Below are 26,941 nucleotides of genomic sequence, written 5' to 3' on the forward strand. Positions count from 1 at the left end.
TAAAATTAATTTAGGTCTTACCTTTTGTTTTCTTTTCGTATTGCGTATTTTGTATTGTTTTGCGTATCTGTAACTGTGTTTGTGAGTGAGAAAATTTTAAAAGAATATTTTGTCTGCACATGATTTAAAATAATAAAATAGCCCTCCATTAGTACGTTAGTCATTTTTCTTTTGATTACTGAAATGTTTAACCACTAATCCTTAGCCGTATTTTAAGTTTAACACTTCACCATAACATACCACTAGTGTTTTTATCAATAAAAATAGAACATTTTTCACACATAAAAAGCACAAATATGTTGAATTTTAGGCATGTTCTGCAATCATAACTTGGCTCTCAGAATTCACCAGATTGATTGATGCCTTTAAATCAAATAGATAGGGTTGGATGTAGTCTCCAAAAATCCTGTGGGAAACACTGATATACATATATATATATATATATATATATATATATATATATATATATATATATATATATATATATATATATATACACACATCTTATTGTTCAGACTTAGATATTTGACCCTACTTGTATGTGCCCCTGAATCAAAAGGACTGGCCCTAGCTTGGACCCCCATTGAAACTGGCCTAGAACCGCCACTGTTCATGACACATTGACTGTCTATAAAATAGGAAACGACCTCCTAATGTTGTGTTCATTGGAAAAAAGAGTTGAATTTCCATCTGTAAACCCTTCCCTTCTTTAGCATAGCCAGTCGGTCCAACATCACCTGCTTTCCCCCCAATAGCTTCCTCTACTGCACAGATGCTTATGATTTTTGCTGTCAAACTCTGTTCCAATCAATCAAATTTAGAAAAAAACAGTATGACATAAAGAGAAGAAGTAAAAACATTACAAAGAAACAGCGGCAGATGTGGATCTAAAATGTCTGTCTCCAGTTTGGAGGAGCAGAGTCAACTAATTTCAAACATAAACTTTAAAGCGTTGTGTTAAACGTGCCTCAAATTGGATGCAATTACAACGTGAAAACTTCTTTTTAGCAATGACTCAGATTTCCTACAGTGTTTCACCAGACCTGTGGGAATGTTTGATGTAGTAGGCAGAAAAAAACAGAAGTTAAAGTTGGCTAATTAGCTAGTAGCATTAGCCTGACAGCAGTGCATCCATGTACACAGTTGAAACCTAAAAGACAATTACACTCAAGCAAGTTACTCACCCAGCCAAAAACAAGATAGCAGTCCTTTCAGTCAAGGACCCAACCGCACACAATAGTTTTGGTCCACTTCTCTTGTACACTTTCTTCAGCCTTTCGTGTAACATGAGGAGGTCTGGAGGACGAGGTAATTTGTAATGGTGATCGTGTCCACACTGAGCAAATCACTTTCCTTCGTTTTATATGGATCACATCCAACATGAGTTAATTTCTGATGATACTTGCAGTCTGCAGTTTGATCCAACCCTTTATATCGTCACTTTCCTCTATTTCCAGTTCAAGCAGTACGTGGAGTTTTTCACTTCCTGCACTTTCATCTGAATTTTGCACGTCATAAGAGTCACAAGATTGCAAACAACCTATTCTCTGAGAAGTGTATGACTCGTATCATGCTGCGTTCAGTGGGCATGTGGCCATTCAGAGTAACACTTTTGCCTTCAGATATGATCAGCATTACTGTGCAAGTTCACGCTTCACATGAGCTAGCTCAAAGTTCACTTCACACAGATTCAAATTAAGTAGTTTATGCTCATGTCTTCCTTCAAGGAAAAAATCTTGTGATCATCATTCACTCGCAGATATTTCCCAAGACTTGTCAGATGCTTCAACTTGATGGGTGTGTATTGGACTCAAAGCAGCACCAATGACAGGCAGGACAGTTTATAATGAGCTTTAATGCACCACTTTGATAAACACAGAATGAGCGGGCAGGTGAAACAACTGGGAGAGTCAAAAGCTTGGCTCAGCCTTCCAAGGAACAGGTTCAGTCCAAAGCTCTTAGCGTAGCACACCAATGCTAAAAGCAACAGTTCAATAGTGTGCAGCAGTACCATGAAGGAGCAGACAGGAAATTGTGACAGATGAGCAGAGGATCCCTGACCAGGAGAGCACACAAGGGAAGCAAATACACCTGAGGAGTCGGCTGAAGGTAAGGTGGCTCTGGCGACAAGATGACAACTCACAACGTAGAACTGACTGGCAGTCTCTCCACACAGTCCTGGGGAACAGACGAGCAGAAACCAGGAACACAGAAGCAGAGGTCTTAGTTGAGGACAGACAGCTGAGTGGTTTACAAGGGTGCAGACGAAGCAGGAGAGTCGGAGGCAGGCGAAGTCGGCAACAAGGAAGCAGTCTGGGAATAGATGCTGGAAAGTCTTACATGTGTTTGAAAGAACAATCTGGCAACAAGAGTCTGAAGCTGGAGTCTATATAGTGGGAGGAGTAATGAGGCACAGGCGAGAGCAGTTGGCTTGATGAGGTGGGTGTAGTGGGAGATGTATGGATAGGTGATAGGCTGGCAGGCAGGTGTGGTAGAGAGGCGGGTGAGTGGAAATTTATGGGTACACTGAGAGAATGGCATGTATGGCAGGTTGGAAGTGCACATTGTGATGAACGTTCTGACTTGTTCTTTCAAAATCAACAGGAACAATTTGCATGGAAACGCAACAAATTTCAAAGTTACTGACTTGTTCATAAAAGTCCTTCAAATATCCAAATAACAACATGGATATATTAATGATGCCGAGCATGGTCAGTATGGTGCTGTTAACTGTCGCGGGAACGTATGACGAGGCAGAAATCTGGACCCCGAGGCTAGACCAGTCAGGAGCCACTGGCTTAAAGCATACTTCAGTTTTAAGGCAGAGACAAGAGGGAGGATAAGGATGAAAGAAAGGCGGGAGAAAGGGAGGATCGGAGAAACAAGAGAAAAACAAAAGGAGTGATTGATAAGTGGAATGACAGCAGGGGGAGGACAGTGGAAAGTGGGAGCAGGCATGGAGCAGGAAAAGAGAGGAGAAAGACAAGGACACACAGAAAGAGAAAGAGACAGAGAGAAGAGACAAGATTAGAAGAGTGGAGGAACACAAATAAAAAGTGGCAGTGGAAGGAGAGGGAGGGAGAAGAGGAACAAAATATAATAGCTCTGTGGTCAGTTAAATGTGTCAGGCCCTGGTGTTAAAAGTAAAGTGGAGGTCAGGGGTCGTTCCGTCTTTCCTGTGAGTAGTGGAAATAGACCGAGTGTCACCAGGTTACTGTCAACAAAAACACAATTCAGCTTCCTCCCAATCGGCAAAATGTGGATCCCACAGTTTTAATCCGACACAGAGGCTGGAATGATCTTTCAGTTATTGTCCTTGACCTCATGTTTGATGTTTTCTTTTCATGTCCTGAACTTCTATTACACCACTGTGTATGAGTGTTTTTTTTTCCAAATCATAGAAACTGCTTTTATGCTTCACTGTTCCTAAAAAAAGTTCTTTATGTGGTATGGAATAGGATAAAGAGATTTTCTGTGACCTCATACGGTCCTGCCAACATTAATACAAGCTGTTACCACAGTAAACCTCCTCCTGTCCCCAGCAGCCCCTCTGGCAGGAAGTGAACGCAGAGCTACTTCCTGCAGAGACAGGAAACAGGAAGCAGTGGGGGTATGGAGGAGAGCCTGACATCCTGCGGCCGAGATGGAAAGAAAGATCCCCCTCATGACATCATCTGGTCCACCCAGAGTACAGAGCAGAGCACCAGAGACACAGAGTTTGGTTGCAAAGCAGTTTAGTGTTTGAAGAATCTTCATAGACATAAATGACCTTTAGCAAAGTCCCACCCCCGTTTAGTTGCTGTTGCTATGGCTGCAAAGCTTAACGTTCTACAACTGCACATATGTAGTTCTTGAGACAATTCTTGATTTCAGTTGAGCCAGAATGCTTCATGCTGACTCATATGACAATAAGAAACCTTCAAAAGGTTCCAGATGTGCATTTGATGGCTGCTCACATGATGTCATGCTTCTTCAGTGCTGTGTAATGACGTGAAAGTGATGTCGGAGAAGACGTGGCACAGTACAGTATTATAAGAAGAAATTTAATTCAATTCAATTCAATTATTTCTTTCTAACATAATGCCTTTCAAATGTTCACTATAGAAATATCTTTTATGGTACAATCAACACAGAGGTTGGATTGGGGCCTGTCCCATTTCTACCCCTTAAATCTTCCACTTGGTATTGAGTGCCCTCGTTTGCGAGATGAGGGAAGTGAGAAATATTAGGGTAGAGATCTTTCCCTAAGAAATGGGACACCACTTCACGCAAATTGGCGTGGCCGACATGCAGGCATACGTCACGCATAGTAGCGACGCAATGAAAATGCCGGCTCCAGCGCTTGTGTTGTGGCGTGTGCTATGTTTATTCTTCTCCATCTGATGAATCAAGGGAGAAGAAATGCTGAAAACAGGAGGCGCCTACGACGTCTTCTAGTTCTCATCGATTTTGTTCGGGTATGTCGATTTGTTTAAATATTTTGACGCAGTGTTCAGCCGAGTTGCTCATGAGTTTACGTTAGTCCAACCATCTGTTGTTTGTATAGCCTACATTCCAGTCGTACAGTAACAAACTGTTTTCCAAAACTTGACGAAGTTGCTGACTTCACAAGGTGTTCTGGGATATTTCATCTTCCACTTCGTTGACAGTGTGGATCGGGGCTCCCTTGGAATCTAGGGCAGGTTTTAAGTGTTGGAAACCCCTTCCACTACCTCAATTCTGTTTTGGGACACCACTAGCCTAAACATGAATGCGCACAACCAAGTGCAAGTGGGTGTTTGTAGCGGAAGTGTGGGTATTAGGACAGGCCCGTGATTTGGTGTATTTTTAAACAGACTTTTTCGCTTGGTTTTGAGAAGGAGAACAAATAAATGAGAAGTAATCTTGGATTTACTTCTCCAAATCCAATAAAGAGCAGAACAGAGCTGCTAACGTTAGCTTAAACTCTGATAAAGTAGTTTACAGCATACAGGAGCAGTTTTACACCAGCTTCCCCACAATAAATGTTCCAGTTCTAAATGAAGCTTTTTCTAAAGTCACCAGTAAATTGTAAATAATGATGATAATAATAATCAGGTTAGGGAAAAAGTATTTCCTGCTGTAGGGATGAATAAGGTTATGTGTATTAAGGGTTATCATGTCCACCTCATCAGAAACTGGGGAGGGATTAAGAGGAATACTGGATTTCTCAGTAACGTCTTAGAACATTAGCTAACGTTAGCTTTGATAGTGAAACAAACTGGAGGAAACCGTTCAAGTGTCGTCCTCCTTTGTAAAAGTCCATTCTCATTGAGGGCGAAAATCCACGCGGATTATTCTCGCGGAAAAATATAAAAGCTGATTTCATGGGTTCTTATGGAAGTTTGCACACCGGGGTGGAAATTTTGTGCGGTAAAAAAAAGTTTCCGCCCAGACTTTGACCCCCGTGGAATTTACGGCGGAACTACACAGCTGGGCCAATGAAATTGTTTGTTTATAGTGACGTCGCACAAACCTGGTAGAGTCCGAAATCCAGTCAGGCAGGACAGTATGGGAGAAAGGTTGCGGGAATATTCCGCAAATCCGTCCCACATTTCCGCATCACACGGTGAGAATGAACTTTAAGATTGGCTTCCTGTGACATCATCCATCCACTGAGTGAGAGTATACGGGTCAGCCAGTCTGGTCCCGCTGGTCAGTGTTTACTTTTTCAACAAGCCGACAGAACTCGCTCACTAGAGTTACCTAATGTCTGTGGAGACTTGTTTTGCCTCCAGCTAAGCCCTGCCCACCAAAAAACATCACACTGTTCACTAACTGTAAAGGGTCTATTACTAAAGAAAGTGACACCAGTGGACCCACCATGTCCATGAGAAGCTGCAGTAGTAACATACGATGCAGTAGTAACATACGATTCCTCCATGATGAAGTCACATGCAGCAGCTGGACGACTCACGGCTCTGCAATCAAATGATCCTCTGTTTTATATTAATATGAAGATTACCATATGATGTCATCTAGCTACAGTTTCAGCTATGATCATTAATATACTTAAATCAACCTGTCACATCTTGCTGATAAACACATGGTCGGATGGATACAGTAGATATGTTTGTCTTACCGCCAGATGTAAACAGATTTAAAGAGAAAAAAGAAAGTGTAAAACACAGTCGCAGACCAAAGTCACACATCTGCACACAAAACACTGAGGCAAGACTGCGAGTCTCGACTGTATCTGTCATCAATTCCTATTTAATATGTTACACACACACACACACACACACACACACACACACACACACGGAGCATTATTTAATGTTCAGTGGTCAGAGTCTGAGTGGAAATTCAAAAGCACATGGACATAAAATAGAAAGTTTTGGTCACTTACACACACACATACAAATTTATGGTATAATGACACACACACACACACACACACACATACACAAACGTTAATGCAGGAACATTACAGTGCAGCATTCATAACAAAGTTGCAAGTTACACAAACTAACAAACAAACACATTTACAGTGTAAACCAGCCGTCAGCTCACATCAGAGTCTGTGAAATCACACACACATGGAAGACCGCAGACACACACACACACACACACACGCACATGCACACACACATACACACACACACACACACACACACACACACGCAGTTAGTGAGTCAGTGTGTAGCTGTGGTGACTGATCTGACATCCTAACCACATGTGGCCAATAAAACACCACAGAGACAGAAAGAGACGGGAAAATCCCTCTCTTTCTCTCCCTTGAACTCTCTTTCATAGTCTCTCTCTTAATCAGTCGCTCTCTTTCGAACACATGGATGTACAAATTCCATTCTCTCTGCCTCTCCCCGTATTTCTCTCTGGAGTCCTCCTTTTTTCCTCGGTGTCTATCTCCATATGTATCTTTAATGTCTGCCTCTCGCTCCCTCACCATTCATTCACACTGTGAACACAGTAACGAAGAAATCACAGATGATGAGCTGTTTCTCTGAGGAGATACGAATGCGGGTGGATTCACTTTGCAGGGGGCTCCAGGGCATTAATGAGATACTGGGCTGGTTTTAACCCACCGTTCCTCCAACTCTGTGCAGCAAGTTTTTCAGTGTTAAGATAACTTAACTGCCAGATCCCACGTTATGTGGTAATTTGATTAAACACAATAAAAAAAAATGCATCAGACATGCACACAGCGTCGGCCTGTGGCATAGGCAGTGCAGGCGAATGCTAAGGGTGCTGTCATCCATAGGGGGCGCCACAAACAGGCGAAGAAAAAAAATTAAAATGTTTATCTTTTTGTATTTTTTACTAATACTTGTCCATCTTTACAGGCCTCTCTCCTTGCTACTTCTTTCCTCAAACTCCTCTTCTTTATTTTTTTCTTTCCTCTCATCTCTGTTTTCACTTGGTAAGACCATCCTGATGACGTGAGCACAACATGCTCTTCAGTCTGGACCAGGGGCGATTGCTCTCTCCCTAAAATTTCATAGAAGAAATGGTCAAACATGCACTATTGAATTTACATTAAAGGGCCAGTGTGTAATATTTGGCATGGTTTACTGTCAAATCTGAATGTGAATCTGATTCTACCCATTAATATGTTTATATAAGTGTATAATCGCTATAAAATAAAATTTGTTTGGTTTTAGCCTTATAATTATGCTTTTATATATATATATATATATATATATATATATATATATATATATATGTATATAGCAAGGGACTTGCTTTAGAGAGGTCGCCATCTTGCGCCGCCATGTATGTACGGCAGCCCGAGCGGACAATCCAGCCAGCCAGAGAACGTGTTTTGCGTGTATAAATGAACCAATGAAGACAGCAGGAGGAAGGAAGAAGGACGAGGAAACAGCAGAGAGTGTTAGTAGTTCGTCGATAGAGAGTAGTGAAAAGTTTTTTAGTTATAAAGTTTGCGAATGGACCACACTTACCACGCAACAGGAGAGAATGAACCCGAACCGTCATGTGCGAGGAAAAGAAGACACTTCACTCCTTGTGATGCACTCTCTGCGGCGCTTTTCCTCCTGATGATATATCTCCCCAGCGATGGTAGCAGTAGCAAAGAATCCCATTCTGTGCAGCAAAATGGGAGCGGAGGATTCAGCCTCTCTTCTCACCCGCTCAGTGTACTCCGGCTCTCATCTGTGTACTCCGGCTCAAACAGGTATGGCTCTGGGTTTGTGTCCGCTACAAGAAACTCTTCAAAATCGCGTTCAAAGTCGTCCATTGCAGCTACTATAGTCCGGAGATAGTGCTAGGCTAAATAAACAGCTGAGCTCTGTTTACAGGCTACGCTGTCAGTCAGTGTGCGGGCTGGAGATTGGTGGAGCAGAGAGGGGAGGGGGTGCCCATTAGGTATTGTAAACGAGTATGTGTGTATGAAGTGTGTGTTACGCTAGAAGAGTCAGAGTTTGGGACGGAGTCTTTTACCCCCTGGAGTGTTACCAGAGTTTCTGGAGCGCTCAAATAAACGGGCCTTTTTCCCGAACGCTCCTCTGGTCTCCTGCTCGTGAGGGATTCATTACAATATCGTAACATGGTTTAGATTTCTAAATAAACATTCACTTCGTCACTAGATAGACCTACTCCTGAAAAACTCATGTCTGCGCAAGGCTTTTTGTCCCTATGAGGCCACCGTCATTTATCCGACGGGAGGGGTGAGCGAGTGAGCCCTGCAATCTAGAATTTGACCACTGATGTCACTGTTTTCAACGGTTTTCAACCCATTTTACACAGTGGCAGTTTAAAATAAGAATTTACATTGCATTAAACATGCGTTAGGATGCGTTTAACATCATGACTATGATGTTCAAACATCAGCTGTTTATGACCTCCCTGTCATACATTCTCATGTCAGCATGGTGGACGCAGAGCTGAACCATTGCGATGGATTCAGAGTTTGCAGTGACGCCAATTATGTTCTGCCTCGTTAGTTCACCGTACGGAGCGTTTAACCCTATGGGCCCTAGGCGTTTTTGTGGTATTTTTACTGCCTTTACTTTTAAGCTCATATCACAGTCTTTATAAAGGCTACATACACATGCTATATCTTGCTTTTTTCAGGACAATGTGGGCTATCCAGATTTGCCATCATTCCATGTCCTCCTATGTGCCTGTATTTTATATTATTTTTTATATCAATGAATAAAACAAATCCGTGTGAATAAATTCTTACATTTTTACATGTATCTCACCATAGCAAGTTGGAAGTTGACATATTCTGCCATATATGAAGAGGGGAGACTCTCTGGAATCTGGCAATATAAGAACCATGATGCTGGGACATTCTGTCATTTCACAGCTGTCCAAAACATGTGGTTTGTGCCAGGCGGACATGATTGCCAGTATTTTTTCATTATTGCAAGAAATTCCACTGACTCATTCACAAGTGAAAAACGTGTTTTATCTGAAAGAAACATGCAATATTTACATCTAAGATCATAGAAAAATAGTCAACCAAGTGCAGTGATGTCTTCCAAGATAATATTTGCCACTTTGTTTGCAGTAAACAAAGTTTGTTGTTGTTTCTCAGTTTCAGTTAAATACTGGGGGGCATTTTGGGCATTGGGGGGGACACATTTTCCCACTCAATGTATATGGTGACTACGGCCCTGTCAGCATGCATAATTAGGCTACAGTTGTCTGGGTGCACAAAGGTGAAGTGGCTGGTCTTGTCATACAAAGTTTGATGGAGTGTCAACTGGACAATATGGAGATATTTGCATCTTGAAAGCCGGACTACAAACGTGGATAGACAGGGAGAAACACACACAAGCCTAAGACGTGGTAAGATACGATATTCCTCACTATATGAAGTGACTGATAACAAGATCTGTATAATGGGCTGTAAAGAAATTCGTCAGGTTTTTATTTTGTAGACAATTAATCTGGATTTATAGCGTGATGGGATGACAGCACAATGATGTGTGTGACATCACTGGAAAGCTCTGCTCCTGCACTTTCATGTGATATGCGTGGCATTTCTGTGCGACCCTGCATTTGCGAGTAATCCATCCAAGAGTAATGTGTGTGCAAAGCTGTATGAAAGCTCTGTTATACATCATTTTAGTGTAACTTTATCATTTTTTTTCACTGTGAAAACATTGGACTACTGACAAGTGCTTGGTCTTGTCGGAAAGATATGATTCTGCTGTTTGACGCATGGTCGTGGAGAAAATCCACAGAGAAGAACAGATGTGAATTTGGACACACTATTATGCGTCATTCGGGCCCATAGGGTTAACCTGGCAACAACTGCAGCCGGCTCAAACGTGATTGGTCAATATCACGCGGACTACAAACAGCCAACAACCGGAAACCAGGGCTCTTGCGCTCTTCTTCCGGAGGCAAGATCTCCAGGGTTAGCCTACAGTACTGTATATAGAGACTAAGACAGCGCTGAGCAGGTTTCTTTCATGCAGCAAAGCGAGACACTCATTGGATAAATGCGACAAAATCGTCACTTCCAGGGAGGCTAAAAGGCTGAACCCCATTGTGATTGACAGCACTTTGGAAATACACACCAGCATCGTTGCATTTCGAGCTCAGTCCCATGTGGATATTTGCGAGTGGAGTCTTCTGACAGAGTGCCGTCCGGAGTTCCTTATTTCCATAAGCCATATAGCTCATTTTCACCGTTTGTACAGCACAGTTCAGGTGTTTAAACCCATCTGAAAATCTGTGAGGTGTGTGTTGCTGTGGTTCTATGGCATGAGTGTGGTTGAAAAACGGCTTCAACTAAATGTTCCTTTCATAAGTTACTGCCTCGCTACAATATGACAGATGTTATGATGTAAACTTAAAGTGAGCTTCCCCTGTTTGAAAGACCAGCAGCCGCCACTGGTCTGGACCCACTGCTACCCCAAACACAAAATCCAATTGGTGCCAATCACAGATCCACACCATAGTTGACAATGCAAGCAAACAATCAGGGACTGCATTGTAGCTGATGACGTAAAATACAGGCAGTAGCTTGCAGAACAGGAAATGGACTGCACCTGTATAGCACCTCTCTAGTCTTCTGACCACTCAAAGAACTTTTACACTACAAGTCACATTCACACATTCACACACTTCTGTCTGGGCTACCACACACCATGCACTCACACACTGATTGAACAGCCACCAGGAGCAGTTTGGGGTTCTGCATCTTGTCCAAGGATACTTTGGCATGTGGCCTGGTGGAGCTGGAGATCAAACTGCTGATCTTCTGATTGGTGGACGAGCCACTCTGCCTCCTGAGTTGCAGCCGCTCCATATTGTCAAGACAGCTCCTGAACTAACAAGCACCAACTCTACTGTTAGTAGACACCCAACAATAAGTGAAGCTACTGCAGAAATAGAGTCAATAACAACAATTAGACAAGAACAAGAGGATGCACTTGCAGAGTTACTCTGAGGAAAAGACATTGTTGCTGTTCTTCGGACTGGATTTTGGTTCAGTTCGGGGCGGCATCGAGTCCAGACTGATAGAGAATGTTGAGCTCACGTCATCAGGATGGTCTCTTTTCTATTATACCTTTACAGACTCTCTTCACAAAGGTCGTGTAGAAAAAGTTTTATAGATTGTCACTTTAAGAACAAAAACCTTCAGGATGCATTATGGGAACAATTAAAAGGGTTCTTATAACCACACGGCAACATTGTAGAGACCAAACATTGTTCATTGGGCTGCACGAAACCTGCAGAGACTGATGTGAAAGTTCATGTCTGTTTGCAAACAGAAACACAGAAATTGCTGGAGTTTTACACACACACACACTCACACACACACACACACGCACACACCATGTACACACCCTGGAAGATCACGTGTGTTAATTTCCAGCTGGGAGAAGGGGAATCCAGCCTTGTGTTATCTTTTCCAGTCAGGGTAACATGCAGCGGGGTGAGGTGTTCCCACAAAAATATACACCTCTTCCTCTCTCCCTTTCTGCACACACACACACACACACATACAGAGGTGCACACACCCTTTCCGAACATCCCAAACTTCCACAGGAGTTTCCTCCTCGTTGCTCGCATTCCTGTCAGTTACCTCAGCAAGACACACACTGTTAAAAACCCTCACACCAATACACACACACGCTGAATACAGTAAATGACCCGGTGTAGGAAAACACACACACTCTCCACACCGCACACAATCCCCAGTCTGGTTTTTACGACCCAGTTCCATGTACAGCCTTCTGTTCTCTAACCAAAAGATAATTGAATCTTATGGAAATGTTAATAAAAAAAGCTGCAAGTCAGACAAAAGGACGCGGAGAAGGAGTGTGTGAGAGTGAGTGTGGGGCTGAGGTGAGAACGGGGTAAATGGGGTGAAACAGAGCAAAATGTGGTGGAAAAAAAATGTTAAAAAGAGGCAAGGTGGAGGGAGAGCAGAAAAAAGGAAGGAGAAGGATGGAAAGATACACATGTTAATGGTGGAAAATGAAGACAGTTTGGCAGAAAGAGAGATAAACAGCTCGGATAAGGGGAAAATGAGACAGAGGTTGGGAAGAGATAAGACAGACAAAGATAAATCGGGTGAAAAGGAGGAGGATTGGGAGAGAAGGAATGAAAGGGAGACTAAATCTGATGAAAAGATGAGCCAAAATGATGAAAACTGAACAGACAGGGAGATAATAATCTTGTTAATTCACATTTTTCTTAATTAAAGAGATAATAATCGCTTTAATTTTTTTCTTAAGTGACTGCTGCCATAGAAAAGTAATGGAGTAATGGGGAGAAAAGGGAAAAAGGTGAGATGAAAGGACACAAAGGAAGGAAAACGGGACGACAAATAGAAAGGTGGACAAAGACAGAGCAAAACAAAAGTCAGGAATCAAACTCGTGGGAAAGAGAAGAAAAGTCGAAGAGAAAATTACAGTGGCTGGGGGGGCTGAGAGGGAATAAAACAAGACCGAAAACTGACACAAAAAAGAGACTGTCAGAGACGAGAGAATGAGAGAACAGTTTTTCCTTGTTCCAAATGTTTTCTTTTGAGACCGTCAGTGGTTTGTTCGGGGGGAAACTGTCCCGCCGAGCCAAACTCATTTAGCATCGGATCTGAACCCGGAGAGGACAGAATCAGAGCAGATCACAGAGGATTACGGCACCGCACAAACACTGAGGTGATTGTCTTCCTGTCTCCCTGTTTTCTCCTCTTCTCCTCCTTCTCCCACCCCTCCTTTTTCTCAGCTACTTCATATCTGTCCAAAGACCAGGAGACATGAGAACTGAGATCATCAGCTTCACAGTGGACACTGAGAAATACAGCTGTAAAAGCAGTAAAGCAGTAAATTACTGGCTACTAGTTGCATTACTTTCATAGTAAATTATTATTTTTACAGTAAATACTTGTGAAACGACAGTTACACTGATCTCACAGTAGTTATGTCTGCATATTACTGTGATTTAGCAGTATGCACCCTAAAATTAACTGTAACCTCACAGTTAAAACCCATCACATGACTGATATAACAGTATGTTCTTGTAAATAACTGAATCTAACTGTAACTTCACAGTTTACGTACATTTGATTACTGTGATTTAGCAGTATGCTCCCACAGAATTACTGCACTTTGCTGTAATCTCACAGTAACACTGCTTCTGTAAAATGACTGTATGTACCTGCATGACTTTCAAAACAACATTCCGACTTTTGTTTAATATCACAGTAAAAGCCTGTAAAGGTGCTTTCACACCTGCCCTGTTTGGTTCCGATCAATCAAACTCAAGTTTGTTTGCCTCAGTGCGGTTCGTTTGGGCAGGTGTGAACACAGCAATCACACTCAGGTGTGCACCAAAACAACCGGACCGAGACCTTCTTGAAGAGGTGGTCTCAGTCCGGTTACAAACGAACTCTGGTGCGGTTGGTTTGTGGTGAGAACGTGTTCTGACCTGGATGTGAAGCAACTGCAGTCACATGACACATTGTTTGGGTTAAACATGAGCATGTTACAGTCCTGGAGGATTATTAATGTGCACCTCCTCCTGTACTGCCTTAATATGCACATTCAGCACATCCAATGCATCAAAACATTGTTTTCTAGTTGGAGCTGCGTTTGCCTCGTTTTCAAACTGTATGCTTTGACTAAAATGAACAATGACAGCAATATAGTCCACGATGAGCAGCGCTAAAATCAACCTGCGTAGTTGTCCCTCCATTGTGACATTAGAAAGTGTCACATTTATCTTGCAAGTGTACTCTTCTTCAACGTTTGCTTTACTTCCTGGATTTTTCCCACATGGAAATTCTGACCAATCAAGAGCAGCTTTCTCACACAAGGCATTTGATCTGGTCCTCTTGTAAATGCTGCCGTGAGAACACAAACCAACTCTAGGCAATTATACAACTTTGGAACAACATGAGTCCCTGATTCAGACCAAAGGAGACCACTCTAGGGCTGACAGCAGCCTAAGATGATAATAATTTAATTTATTGTGAAATAATCTAGTTACATATTGCAACTTCCTGGAAATAATTAGCGCCATCTCTCTTACTTTGCACAGCCACAAAAAGCGGCCACGTAAAAATGGTGACAAGCGTTAATAAGAAGAACAAGCCTGTACACGTACAAAATGCTCCGAGCAGCCTGCTCCCACAGCTTTTGTGTCAACTGAAAATGAAAATATCATCCAGTTGGTTTTGGTGCGCACCTGAATGCAGCTGCTTTGTCCACACCTGCCCAAACGAACTTGAGTTTGATTGAACTGAACCAAACAAGGCAGGTGTGAAAGCACCCTAAGTGTTACAGGAAGGAGCCATGGATGTAAACAGGAAGTAGTTTAACACCTGCATGGTGCAAAGGGTCAACTTGTCGGTGAAGATTCTCAGTCATCCAGGTCATGGTAATCGTTTTTAGAACTGAAGAAGCTTCTTGGATGAGAGGTGAAACGTCTTCAAGAAATGCAAGCAAGTCCAGTTGCCTACGCTATTAGTACTTACGGTCTTTAAGGTCTTTACACATACCAAGACTACTACTGTGTCAATTTTTAGCTCATTTTCTTTTCCAATCAAACCTTTTTAAAAAACATCATCTGTCTCAAAAGTAACTAAGAAACCTTTAATTCCTGATCAGGACAGTCCGACAGAAAGTCAAGATAGATTAAATCCCAAGTGTTCGGACAATGTGTGCCACAAATCCACACATTAAATAACTCACTGCATACTCCACATGTTTTTGTTTTCATCAGACAAAATTGTATGAGATGTTTCTGTTGTGTTGATCTGAAGATGTTTTTGTTTAATCCAGCCGAGCTCTGCGCCCCAGAGACTCACAAACCAAAGTGAAACCTTAGACGTGTTTATTTTGTAACAATATTTCATAAAACAGAACAGATCCACTTACAGCCAACCCACATTTTTCAAATATAAACACAAACAAAACCATTTTCTACAGAAAATATAAAAATGATCCCTGTCAGACAGATTTAGAAGCATCACAGTGACACTTCTGGGAAAATCCTGGTTTTAATTTGTCGTTATATGACTGCTGAGAAAACGGCCTTTGTTTTAATCCCAAAATCTTGGGTGTTTCTTTTTTTTTTTCTCCAGATAATTATTACCAAAAGCCCCAGAGTTATTGCACGACTCCAACAAAAAAAAAAAAAAAAAAAAAAGGGAAAAACGCCTGTCTCTCTGATGTTCTTTGTGTGTCACAGTAAATTAAAATGGAAACAAGACTCTGTTCGGTGTCAACAGAAAAGAATGTCAAATGCAGATGTAGAAGTATTTTTTTTTAATACTTTGCTTGAACTGCTGCTTCTCTGCGGCTCCGTCCTCTAGAGGAAATGTTTGGAAAAATCTACTGTTGCTCTGTTTTCAACCAATGGTGGCCACAAGGAACGGTGTGGTAAATATAACTGGTTTCACTGTACAAGATACACGATTTTCTTCTACTGTTTCATGCCCCCAAAAAAGTATTGTCTGTAGGACTAATGCAGAACAGATGCGGGATAAATTCTTGAAGAGTGACTTCTGTTTTTTTTTTTTTTGCTCCCACTGTATACATAAATATTACAGAGTAGATGCTACATAAACACATACAGAGAGACCTCGACAGTGGCTACAACTGTTGATTTTTCATTTTTCTCAGCACAAAACAAAACCACAGATTTTCATTTTAATTTCCAGCTCAATAACATCGGTGTGGGAGGGAGAGTTTCTGGTTTGCTGGTGTCACTGGTGGAGCGAAGTTTAACAAGAGATCTACAAGAGATCTTTACAATTATAGATTTCCGTACACACACACACACACAGAGCACACAAAAGTCCAGTCACTGCTCCGATGCTTTTGTGTTCAAATCATCTTCAAAGAAATAGTTCAACATTTGGGGAAATACACTTTCTTCCTGATAACGTGGACATCATTATGGTTGTCATGTGTGTGAGATCAATAACGAGCTGGTGTCGGGAGGCAGTTAGCTTAACTTCAAAGACAACGAGCAAGAGGGCACAGCTCGCCTAATTAACGCCTTTTATAAATTAGAGGGTACAATCAACAGTCTGTGGTTTTACGAAGAGTTACGCAGGAGCAGTAATTGCACAGCACCACTCCCCCGAAAACCACAAATGATCGCTTTAACGTTTCTGCTCGTGTTCAGATTAAAGGGATAGTTTGGATCTGTTAAAGTGGGGTTACATGAGGTACTTATTCACAGGCAGTGTTTTACCTACAGTAGATGGCGGTCAGCAATCCGAACAAACCTTTTTAAAGTCACACAATAACACAAACTCACTGATCAAGGCAGCGGTAGACCAGTAGCTCCTGTGTTCAGCGATGTTAAATTACTGTTTTTGACTAGCAGCATCAGACACTGACAAAAAAATCCATGCTTTAACATTGGAGTGATATGCAGCCGGTCGCCGTTATAGTTTAACAGCAGCGTCAGGGGGTGACGCCGCAGGACAAGAACGAAAGTTAAGAGCAGGCAGGAAGGGCGGGGGATGGGTCCAGCAAACACTGACTTTCTACTGGCATTCTCGCCCAATAAGATTATAAAGCCAAACCCTGTTGTTTTTTTTCCTAAACCCAACCATGTGCGTTTGCTGTGGAAAGAAAAAAAAAAAAGTAAATTCTTGGTGTTGTACCAGCGTAGTGCTTTTATTTTGAAAGAGACTGTATGTAAATGTTAAATTTCCTGTGAAAACAAAAGTGTATTTTGAAAGAAAATGATGCATGTAACAGGCAGAATTTGAAACAGCGTCCCAGAACGTCAACAACCAACACTTTGCACGTCGTATGTGGACGCGGAAGGTCCATGACCAACCAAACGTCGATATGTGACGAGGTCGGAGTGAGAATGTGTTGGCTTGTTAAATGTACACAGTCTTTTTCAAAGTAAACTTACAGTGTAGGTAAAACAGTTTATTTTTAGGTTAACGTCCTTAAGTTAAGGCAACAAAAGAAAAAAAATCTTGGTTTGGCTTAAACGAGTATGCTTGTTATTGATGTAATGTAGCAATTGTCATGTGATACATCACTAGCGTAGCATGCTAAACATACTAGCACACTATGTTAGCATTAAGATAACTTGACTGACTTTTGGTTTCACACGGGAAATGAACACCGGGTTCGCTGAAGTTTTCTCTGCTCCTTATGCTGCGGTAGTTGTAGAGCAGTGGTTCCCAACTGGTGGGTCGAGGGTCCACTCTGAGCGGAGCCATTAAACTGGCTCGACAACATTGACAAACACAAGAATAATTTTGAATATTTTAAACTGTGTGGACAGTGTCTGCCGTAACGGCCGGGCTCCACCGGCTGTAAACGTAAGCGTCACGTCAGCGTAGCGTCGCGGCGTATTCATTTGGGCTCCACTGACTGTACGGAAGCGACACGTAGAGAAGCCAGCGGGGTTGTTTACCGTTTGCCGAGCCGAGAGGCTGCATGTAGGCTGCATGAAATGTTAAAGCATTTTCCACCTAAGTTATTACATATTTGAGTTATCTGCAAGTTTACTGTACTGTTTGTCATCTACTCGCTTTCAAATGTCCGCCACGGACATTTACACAATGTCACGGATAAACATGGGCACATGCATGAAAAAAAGAATCATCACATATCACCTCTGATAATGGTTTATTCATTTAAAAACACATTGTGCTCGTTTAGCACACTATTTCATGTAGTTTTTATCTACTGGAGGGTCGCGTAGGGGAGCGTAGTGCGACAAAAATAGAAGAGCGACAGACAGGGGTTGTCGTGCCACTCCTGTTGCTGGTGGAGCCGCTGTAATTGATTAACAGGAGGGCGAGCTGCTACAGGACTCATGCTGCAGACGTGTCACGCCGCTGACGTGCCGGATGGAGCCCAGCCATTAAGGTCCACTGACAAAATGGCGGTATTTGAAAAGTTGAGAGTGAGACATGATAAACTGACTATGGATAAGTTCCTCATACAACCCCACATCAAAAGATCCAAACTATCCCTTTAAACAACCCAGAGACAACATGTTACTTAGTGGCTATGTATTAAAAGTTCCAGTAGGTAGACTTTTTCATTGTGAAGACAGCTAGGCTAACTCTTTGCGCCTTATCGCCTCCCAACTCTGCTCCGTATCAAACACACAGACACACGAGTGGTATCAATCTTCTCATCTGACTCTCAGACAAAAAACAAATCATTTCCTACAAGGTCAAATTATTCCCTTAAGAAAAGACATCAATAAAACAGAATCTATAAAACAACAAAACAAGCACAGTCCTTTCTGTACAAAAACACATTTAAAATTATGGACATTTGAATTTTAATAAGTAGTGTTCCTTCTATACAGCTAAGACATTAAACCCAGTGCAAAGAGAACATTTCATAGTCGCAGTTTCTCCTTCACATATACTGCCAAGAGGCACAGCATCTATATATACAGTAAAAGGCTACATCAAAACAAGGTTTCCAAAAAATCACAAGACTCACTATTATCCTTAAACGTCTCAATGAAATTAAGGACGGAACAATTTGTAATTAGAGTGGTCAAACTTTGACGTTGGACAGGATGCACTTTAAAGTATAAAATGAAGCTGTTTTATGATCTACCACACAAGACTTGTTCCAGAGGCACTTCATTTGTAGAGCCCAATCTTCTGTTACATGTAGAACAAAATTACACTTCTTAACGTGGAAAAAAAGACATTTTGTTTAAACAAGTGATATGTTTGTTATACCAGAGAGGCTTACTGGTTAAAAGAATGATCTTTGATTCATCAACATATCTGTGTTTGCCAGGAAGCAAAGCAACTTAAGACTTGCAGATTTTGGCATAGAGTCTGACGTGAGGCCCTGTCATGGACTGAGACAGAGAGGGAACGGCATGTATCACGGACAGAATAAAAAAACCCTACCCAGCTTGTAAAACATCCGGATAGTTTGTGGGAGACATCAGTGGTCTGTTCTGGGTCGGTGGCCAAGGCTTTCCCGACAACACTGTGAGATATGTGGAGGCTGGATCAAGTCTCTCCCATCCAGTCTCTTTCTTTATGTCCATCTCCCGAGTGTCTCCTACATTGTCCTCCGTGCTGCCATTTATCAAACGAGATGAATAAATCTAAACTTCGTGAAGTTCAGTGGAGATGAATAGTTGTCTGGTCCTGAGATTAAATGTCAAAAATGAAATTAGACGATCTTGAAATTCAGGTTTGTCATAGTTGTGGATTTTTCTGATGACCAGAGTAAACACAGTGCAACTAAAGGAGTCCTTTTGCTTGCATGATCTTCCAATAGCATGTACTGTCACTGGAGAAACAAAAGCCCTGGAACAGGCAGGAGCAGGTACTTCAACTCAGATTAGCACTTGTTGAATTCTACGTCCACCAGAGCAACCTCAGGTCATAAATATATCCAGATATCGATATAGACTCCTTGTTATTAGCGTTATGCTAACACAGATCTAGCACCCTTCATAAGTAAGTTAAAAACACAATGTTAATTTAACATGCTCTCCAGCTGCCTTCTGTTTATCTGTCCATCACACTCAGGCCTATTTCTTTATTCTATTTACCAAGGCAAAATATTACAACCTCTGAGAGGAAGCGTTTTTTCTGTGCTAATCAATTTGGATCAACAGACTTGATAAAGAGCATCAAGCTTGGAGTGATGCAACAGAAATTATCAGGTTTTTTTTTTCCCTCCTTAAAGGACTACATCGCCCACATTATGACCATTTGTATATCAAGTATTCATCTTGTGATTCCTTGAATTCGTGAAGGAAACGTTGTTTTTCCTGCAGGCCTCTACGGTGAACGAAGAATCCAAAAAAGGCAAACATTCTTCATGGACAGAAGTAAATGGGGACCATGTTTAACAACAGCAAGTCTCATTCTTCCAGTTGTATGCTCAGTACATCCTGAACACGTGCATTTTATCTAAAACCTATGCAAATTAAAGAACATTTGTCAGTATAAACAGTCTCACACACACTCAGGGTGCGCTTCTTGTAGATTTAAGTATTCTCTGTTGTATCGTTATATCATTAAGGTACGTAGGAGGCACTGAGCATACGACTGGATAAATTAGACTTGAATTATACTGTACGAATTGTTTGTAAACTGATGTTTTGATATAGTTTTGCTGTTGTTAAATGTGGACCCCATTCACTTCTATTCATGAAGAATGTTTGTCTTTTTTGGATTCTCCGTTCACCGTGGAGGCCTGCGAGAAAAAACAAAGTTTTCTTCACAATTTCAATTAAACACGCAGAGAGCAACTAAAATACAAGTAGTCATTTTGCAGGTGAAGTGTGCCTTTAAGTTTGCCAACAACATTAGCGAATGTAATCCTCTATGTTAGCTAAATGACTGACAGTAGCTGGGTTTGAAGTTGCTCAGCAAAAAAACCCTTCTGCGAGTAATCTGCCTAGAAAGGTGCCATGAGCTTCATTCCTATGGCCATAAACTACTCATGCTTGCAAGCTGAGGTTGGTCTAAACTAGACACACCAGGCGCATGGCACGCAGCCATCAAGGAAAAGCTGGTTCGCTAGCAGCCAACTTTTTCATATAATGTTCAGGAATGAATTAATAATCCAAAACTAAGTCATTAGCATTTGTGTTTTATTTCATTTGATAAAAGTGCTTTCTTTTCCAGTTAAGTTTTTTTTTCCAGTTAGCACATTTTTAAAAAATTAAGTTTTGGCTCCTTCAGCTCCATCAAGAGTTTATTTGAAGAAAACACTCATCTGCGTTTTTCTTTTCAGCATTTACAAAAACGTATTAATTTTAGAATCTGTGAGGAATTAGCAAGGCATGGCACTGATTAAGAATATGAGCCGAAACTAAACTTCCCAACATACTTCCTCACATGTATCAAATGAACCAAACCAAACTGTGCAGTATGCAAGGAGGTACATAAGAGAGATGAGATCTTTGAGTATTTATCCAGTGATACAGGCACTGTAATAGACAGCACTGCTGGCATCAGAGAGAGCAGAGATGAGAGGGCTGCTCCCTTCATCACACCCACCAGCACCGCTCAAAATGCTACTGACATCCCTGTTAAGAATGCTGCTATTCATGCTGCTACCTACACTATTGCTACTGCGCCCACTCAGGACTTTGGAGCCACCTCCACAGCTCCCACTACGTCCGTAGGCCTCCTCTCGATTCCTTCCAACATTCACATACTGGTCGAACTCATGCCTGTCCACTTCGGACCAGAACTCAGCAGAAGAAGACCCCAGATGGCAGGACGACTCGGGATTGGAGGGGTCTAAGTGCAAAGGAGGAGGGAAGGTTGACGTGGGGATGGAGGAGGACGAGCAGGAAGAAGGAGAGCTCTCAGGAGGAGGTGAGAGCTGGCCCAGGTGAGACGGCATGTAGTATGCATTTGGAGCACTGTTCCCATACATTTGGCCGAAGTAGCCGACAGGAGCGGTGGGTTGATGCGGCGTTTGGTGGGATTTAATCGGCTCAGGGAGGCTGATGGAGGGCTGGGTGTAGGAGACAGGGGAGGAGGAGTCAGATAAAGGTGGTGGGCACTTAACAGGACTCCTCAAAGCGATGTGGTGACCAGAGGTGTGATTTAACCTGGAGCTCATATTTGACTCAACTCTGGAGCTCCTACCTGGACTCAAACTGGCACCAACACTCATTCCTGAACTCTGACTGTGTGTCGCTGCGCTATTTAAGGAGCTGTGGTGACTGTGGTTGTTGTAATTATGGCTGTAATGCTGGTTATGATGGTGGAGGTGGTGGTGGTAGCCACTCCATCCCCCTATCCCCGCCTCCTCTTGCACATGCTGGGGGAAAAACACAGATTCCCCACCTCCATCTTCCAGAACATCCAGAGGGGACATCTCCGGAGTGGGCAGGCCGTAGCTCTCCAGCTCTGAGTGTCCCGGGGCCTGGAGGTCCCTGAAGTGCCCGAGTGGGTGCAGCAGGTGGTGGGAGTGATGGTGATGCGAGGGATGGCCACCGAGCTGTCCGTAAGCAGAACCTCCACTTTCTGCACCCAGTGGGTTGACACCGTGTCCTAATGCAAGGCCTGGTGCCCCGCCCTGGGCTAAGCTGTGGAGCAGAAGCCCCGGCTCGACCCGCTTGAGTTTTTTGGTGGTCTTCTTGCGGCGAGGCCTGTATTTGTAGTTTGGGTGATCCTGGAGGTGCTGGACACGCAGACGCTCTGCTTCCTCCACAAATGGTCGCTTGTCTGTGGCACTAAGGGCCTTCCATGACTGACCTGACAGAGAGAGACAAAATTTAAAAAATGAGAAACATTATTTTCATCTTTATTGGTCACAAGTTAGGACATAGGGAGGTAGACAAGAAAAGGGTTGATATTAATTTCATCGACAACTATCTAAATCAAAGACATGACCAACATCCTCTTTATTAGACAGCTGCGACTAATGATTTTTTTTTTTGTATGATTGACTAATCTGACAATTATTTTAGCTTGTGAAATATCATAAAATATTGAAAAATGCTTTTCACTATTCTCTAAAAAAAACCTAAAAATTATTATCAGAGGAGCTGGAGCCAGTAAAATATAAATATTTTTGTGCAGAAATAATTTAAAAGAGGAATAAATTACCTAAATAAATTGACCAGTTGTTGCTATTACTGGCATCCACAATATTACTCCTTAAATGTATGTATCAGTAATGTCAGTGTTACCTTTTAATTTGATTTGATTTTGAGTTATACCATGTTATTGACGGAAAAAAATCTGAAATTTCTTCTGCATCCCAGGACGCCAACTGTTTTGCGTAAATATAAAAATACAAAGCAACATTTAACCAAACAGCAACTGTACTACAAACACCACAAATCACATCAGACATTATGAAAAGTGGTTTCAGAGAAACAAATCAATCATTCCTGTTATATAAGAGTCCGACTCAGGTTCACTGAGGCTACTTAGAAGCCATACTCTGATTTAATGGGTGAGGAACAAGAGCCTGTGGGAATCTGTTGTTAAGCTCCTGTTGTAGTTCCAGGATGCCAGAACATCCTCCTTATCCCCCTGCAAGTGTGTCAGGTCTAATTTAATCAAACAGTGATGATGGAAAAACTCAAACACTTACAAATACATCAGCATTTACAGCCTGTACGAAGTTTCACGCAGGTTTGTGAGAGTTCATGATGTCATCTGGACTAAAATCCACTCAAACATGAATTGCAGTGAATCATTTCCATCCATGTGGTGTATTTATACACTGCATTTAGTGCTGCATTCCCAGTTTGTCTTAAGTTGTAGACAAGAGATTTGAGACGCATGCTTCCTCTCAGAAACTTTATGGTGACTCTGAAAGTCTCAGGCTGCAGAGCTCAGCAGACTTTGACTGCACTGAGAAGCTCCAAGCGTGAATATGAGACAGGGTAATATTAAAAAGAGCCTGTTGCTGTCTAGAGTAAGAGGAAAAAGAAGCCAGTAAAAATCTGCTTTAATTTGTGTTAACATGAAGAATTTTAGGATTATGGCACAAGTTTGACTTTAGTGGTTGTCACCTGCTGAGCTGAAAATTGAAAATGATTCAACCTAACTGACTTGTACACATGAGACTCAAACAAGCTCCATATTTAGACAAATTAAAATGGCGTTAAAATAGTTAACGACTCAGTTTGCATCAGTCCTGTATCACAGAATCATCGCTGAATTATCAAAGTGCCCCGTCTGATGCAGTCAGCCCCTCTTCGATTTATTTTCAGTGAGACCTGTTTGAATAAAGGATTATATAAGAGTAAATAAACACGTCACCCAAAATCTTTTTGATCAAATCCCCTGTTGAAAGGTGGTCGTTAAAAGTTTTCAGTTTGCTCAGTGCAGGAGAACAGCGTGGTCATTTTGGATTCATTTTGGTTGCAGCGGATCGACCAAACTATGGAGTTTGAAACATAACGAGCACATGATGGACTGTGGACACGTTTATTTATGCTGGAGGAGCGGTTTGAGAAGTTTCTATGGACATTTTGTACACCTCTCAGTTGACTGTTTGATGCTCAGAAGACCAACTTCATTAATTTAATGTGCACATCTAGGCACGACATATTGTAATTATCTCACTGCAAGATATTTTAGATAAGGTCGTTAACATTTGCTCCTCAGCCAATCGTGATTTATCACAGATGTCAATTTACTGCTTCAGCCGTTGAGAGTGAAGCTGTTAACACTTAAAGCCCGCTCAAACCTGGCAACTCAGTGAACAGACTGACTATTTTATTAAATCTGTATATTTATATAATGGTTGAATTCATGAACAAACTGTGTGTGTGTGTATAAAACAGCAAACAAAAACAAGAGTACAAACTGTACGTATAAATATTATGGGACCAAATTAGTATCACTTTGTTAAAATGATGCAGTTTGTGAGGGTAATGTGCTCATTGTGCAGTCATATAAATATGTATATTTATGTCGGACATACTCTAATATGATGCTCCTCATGGTTTATGTTAGTACTATTAGCACTACTGGGAATACAGTGACTCAGATGGGTGGGGTCTGTGACTCTGAGCTATAAATACTGGTCAGAGGAAAATAATATTATACAAATATTGACTCAAACCTGAGCTTTATAAAACTTTGTTGATACGTTGGTTTAAACTGTTCAGGACTCTGCTTCACAAAAATGTTAAGACTCAAATGATCTTCTGGGGCAAAGGTCATCCGAGCCTTAAGATGCTTTTGGGAGGTTTGGTTCAGATGTGACAGATTTCACACTTCAGAAAAATTAAAATGAATGCAAAGAAGTAAAATAACCAAGGTCTGGTGATTCTCACAACTCTCCTTAGTGATAAACTTTCTAATTGGATTCACCAGTCTGGTTCACTGGAAAGTTTTGATGCCCTGCATACAGTTTTTTTCCTGATCAGATTTTGTTCCCAGTCTTACCGAGCATCTTGCTGAGCACAGCGTTGTGCAGGTCGGGGTTCTGCACGGCCAGTCGCTTCCTCTCATCTTTAGCCCAGACCATGAAGGCGTTCATGGGCCTGCGGATCCTCTGCTCGCCCCCCACAGCCTTCCCATCGGCCGTGCCCGCCGACACACCTCCAGCCTGGCTCAGGTCCGGACTCTGTCCCCCTGAACTGGGCGTCAGAGAAATCCTCGGCTCTGTCCTCCTCATGCTCCCGCTTCCGAGGCCGTCGGGAGAGCTGCAGTCCCCGGAGAGGTTCTGCTCGAAGCCCATTTCAGAATCAGAAGCAGGGCTCGGGGTCCCGGATGCCCAGGGGCCCCCGAGGGACATCCGGCTGGCATGCAGGAGAGTCTCTCTAGACAAGCTGGGCTCGGTTAAATTCATTCCAGAACCGGGCTTGGATTCAGCTTTTAGTCCAAGTGAAATTCTGCAAACGTCTGTTTCACTTTGTTGGGTTGCAAAGTTCTGGAAAAAATTTGTAGCTCAAAATGTTTCAGATGACAAAGAGAAAGATCAAGAGAGGAATCTGATGGATTTGGAGCACAAATCCCAAAGCAAAGCATCGAGATCTGAGAGGAGGGGGAAGACGAGAAAGAAAGAGAAAACAAACAAGATGTGGTGCAGGATATTCCCCCTGAAAATGATCCACAATGACTCTGCCTCTTTCTTTTCTTCACTCTTTTTTTTTCTTTCTCAGAAGACAACAGTTCTTGTTTGGAGTGTGTGGTGCAGCGGTTTGTCCAAAGCTTGATTCCTCTCTGTCACACGGGCCGTCCGACTCTCTGTCTCTCTGTCTGTCTGCCCTGTTTGAAAGTTTTGAAACTTGTGGCCAGATTTAACCGACCCACGCTGAGTATATATACCCCGCCCTGACCAATCACATAAATATATAGCCGGGGATTTAACCAATGAGACGCCAGGCGGGCGCGAGAGGAAGGGACGAGTGTGTGTGTGGGAGACAGAGCAGAGGAGGGAGGGGGGCAGGTCCAAGCATCGCCTCCCCCTCTTTCCTCCTCCGTGACCGCCACCCTTTCCTCCCCCCCGAAGCTTCACACACACACACACACACACACACACACACCCTGTCCGCCTGTACAGGGAGATGTAATCAGAGAGGTTCCATTGTTTCTGCCCAACTGAGAATGGAGCTTCTCACACACACACACACACACACACACACACACACACACACACACGCGAATATACACATTCAAGGCACACACGCATGCAAACTGTAGCACACACACATTCACACACACTCACACACATGTCTGCACACACACACTCTCTAACACACACACATCAAAATGAGACCGAGACGACACATTTATAATTAAGTTTGCACACAAATGAGAGACAGAACATGAATACACAGACATATATGTTTCTATATGTGTTAGTGTGGGTGCACAGTGCGTGTGTGTGTGTGTGTGTGTGTGTGTGTGTTTATGTGTGTGTATATATTTGAGGGCAGGGCAGTGGTAACACAGTCGACCACAGTCCCAACCAAAGCCATTAGTGGCTGAGCTTAACAACAACTAACTGAAAGAGAGAAAGAGAAGCAGTCAGGGGCTGGGTGGGGGGGCGGGGGGTGCTGCTGATGG

At 42.3% G+C, this 26,941-nt stretch overlaps 1 protein-coding gene across 1 annotated transcript; it reads right to left on the bottom strand.

Annotated features, from left to right (window-relative positions):
* Positions 1 to 15,590: 15,590 nt before the first annotated feature.
* sox18 (SRY-box transcription factor 18) lies at positions 15,591 to 26,157 on the bottom strand. Its single transcript, XM_049580415.1, has 2 exons — positions 25,316 to 26,157; positions 15,591 to 22,660 (listed from the first exon to the last, which is right to left on the bottom strand). The coding sequence occupies exons 1-2, from the start codon at positions 25,719 to 25,721 to the stop codon at positions 21,360 to 21,362; spliced, it is 1,707 nt and encodes a 568-aa protein (XP_049436372.1). The 5' UTR covers positions 25,722 to 26,157; the 3' UTR covers positions 15,591 to 21,359.
* Between the last annotated feature and the right edge of the window lie 784 nt (positions 26,158 to 26,941).

Source organism: Epinephelus fuscoguttatus, linkage group LG7 (assembly GCF_011397635.1).
Source record: "Epinephelus fuscoguttatus linkage group LG7, E.fuscoguttatus.final_Chr_v1".
NCBI classification, from domain to species: domain Eukaryota; kingdom Metazoa; phylum Chordata; class Actinopteri; order Perciformes; family Serranidae; genus Epinephelus; species Epinephelus fuscoguttatus.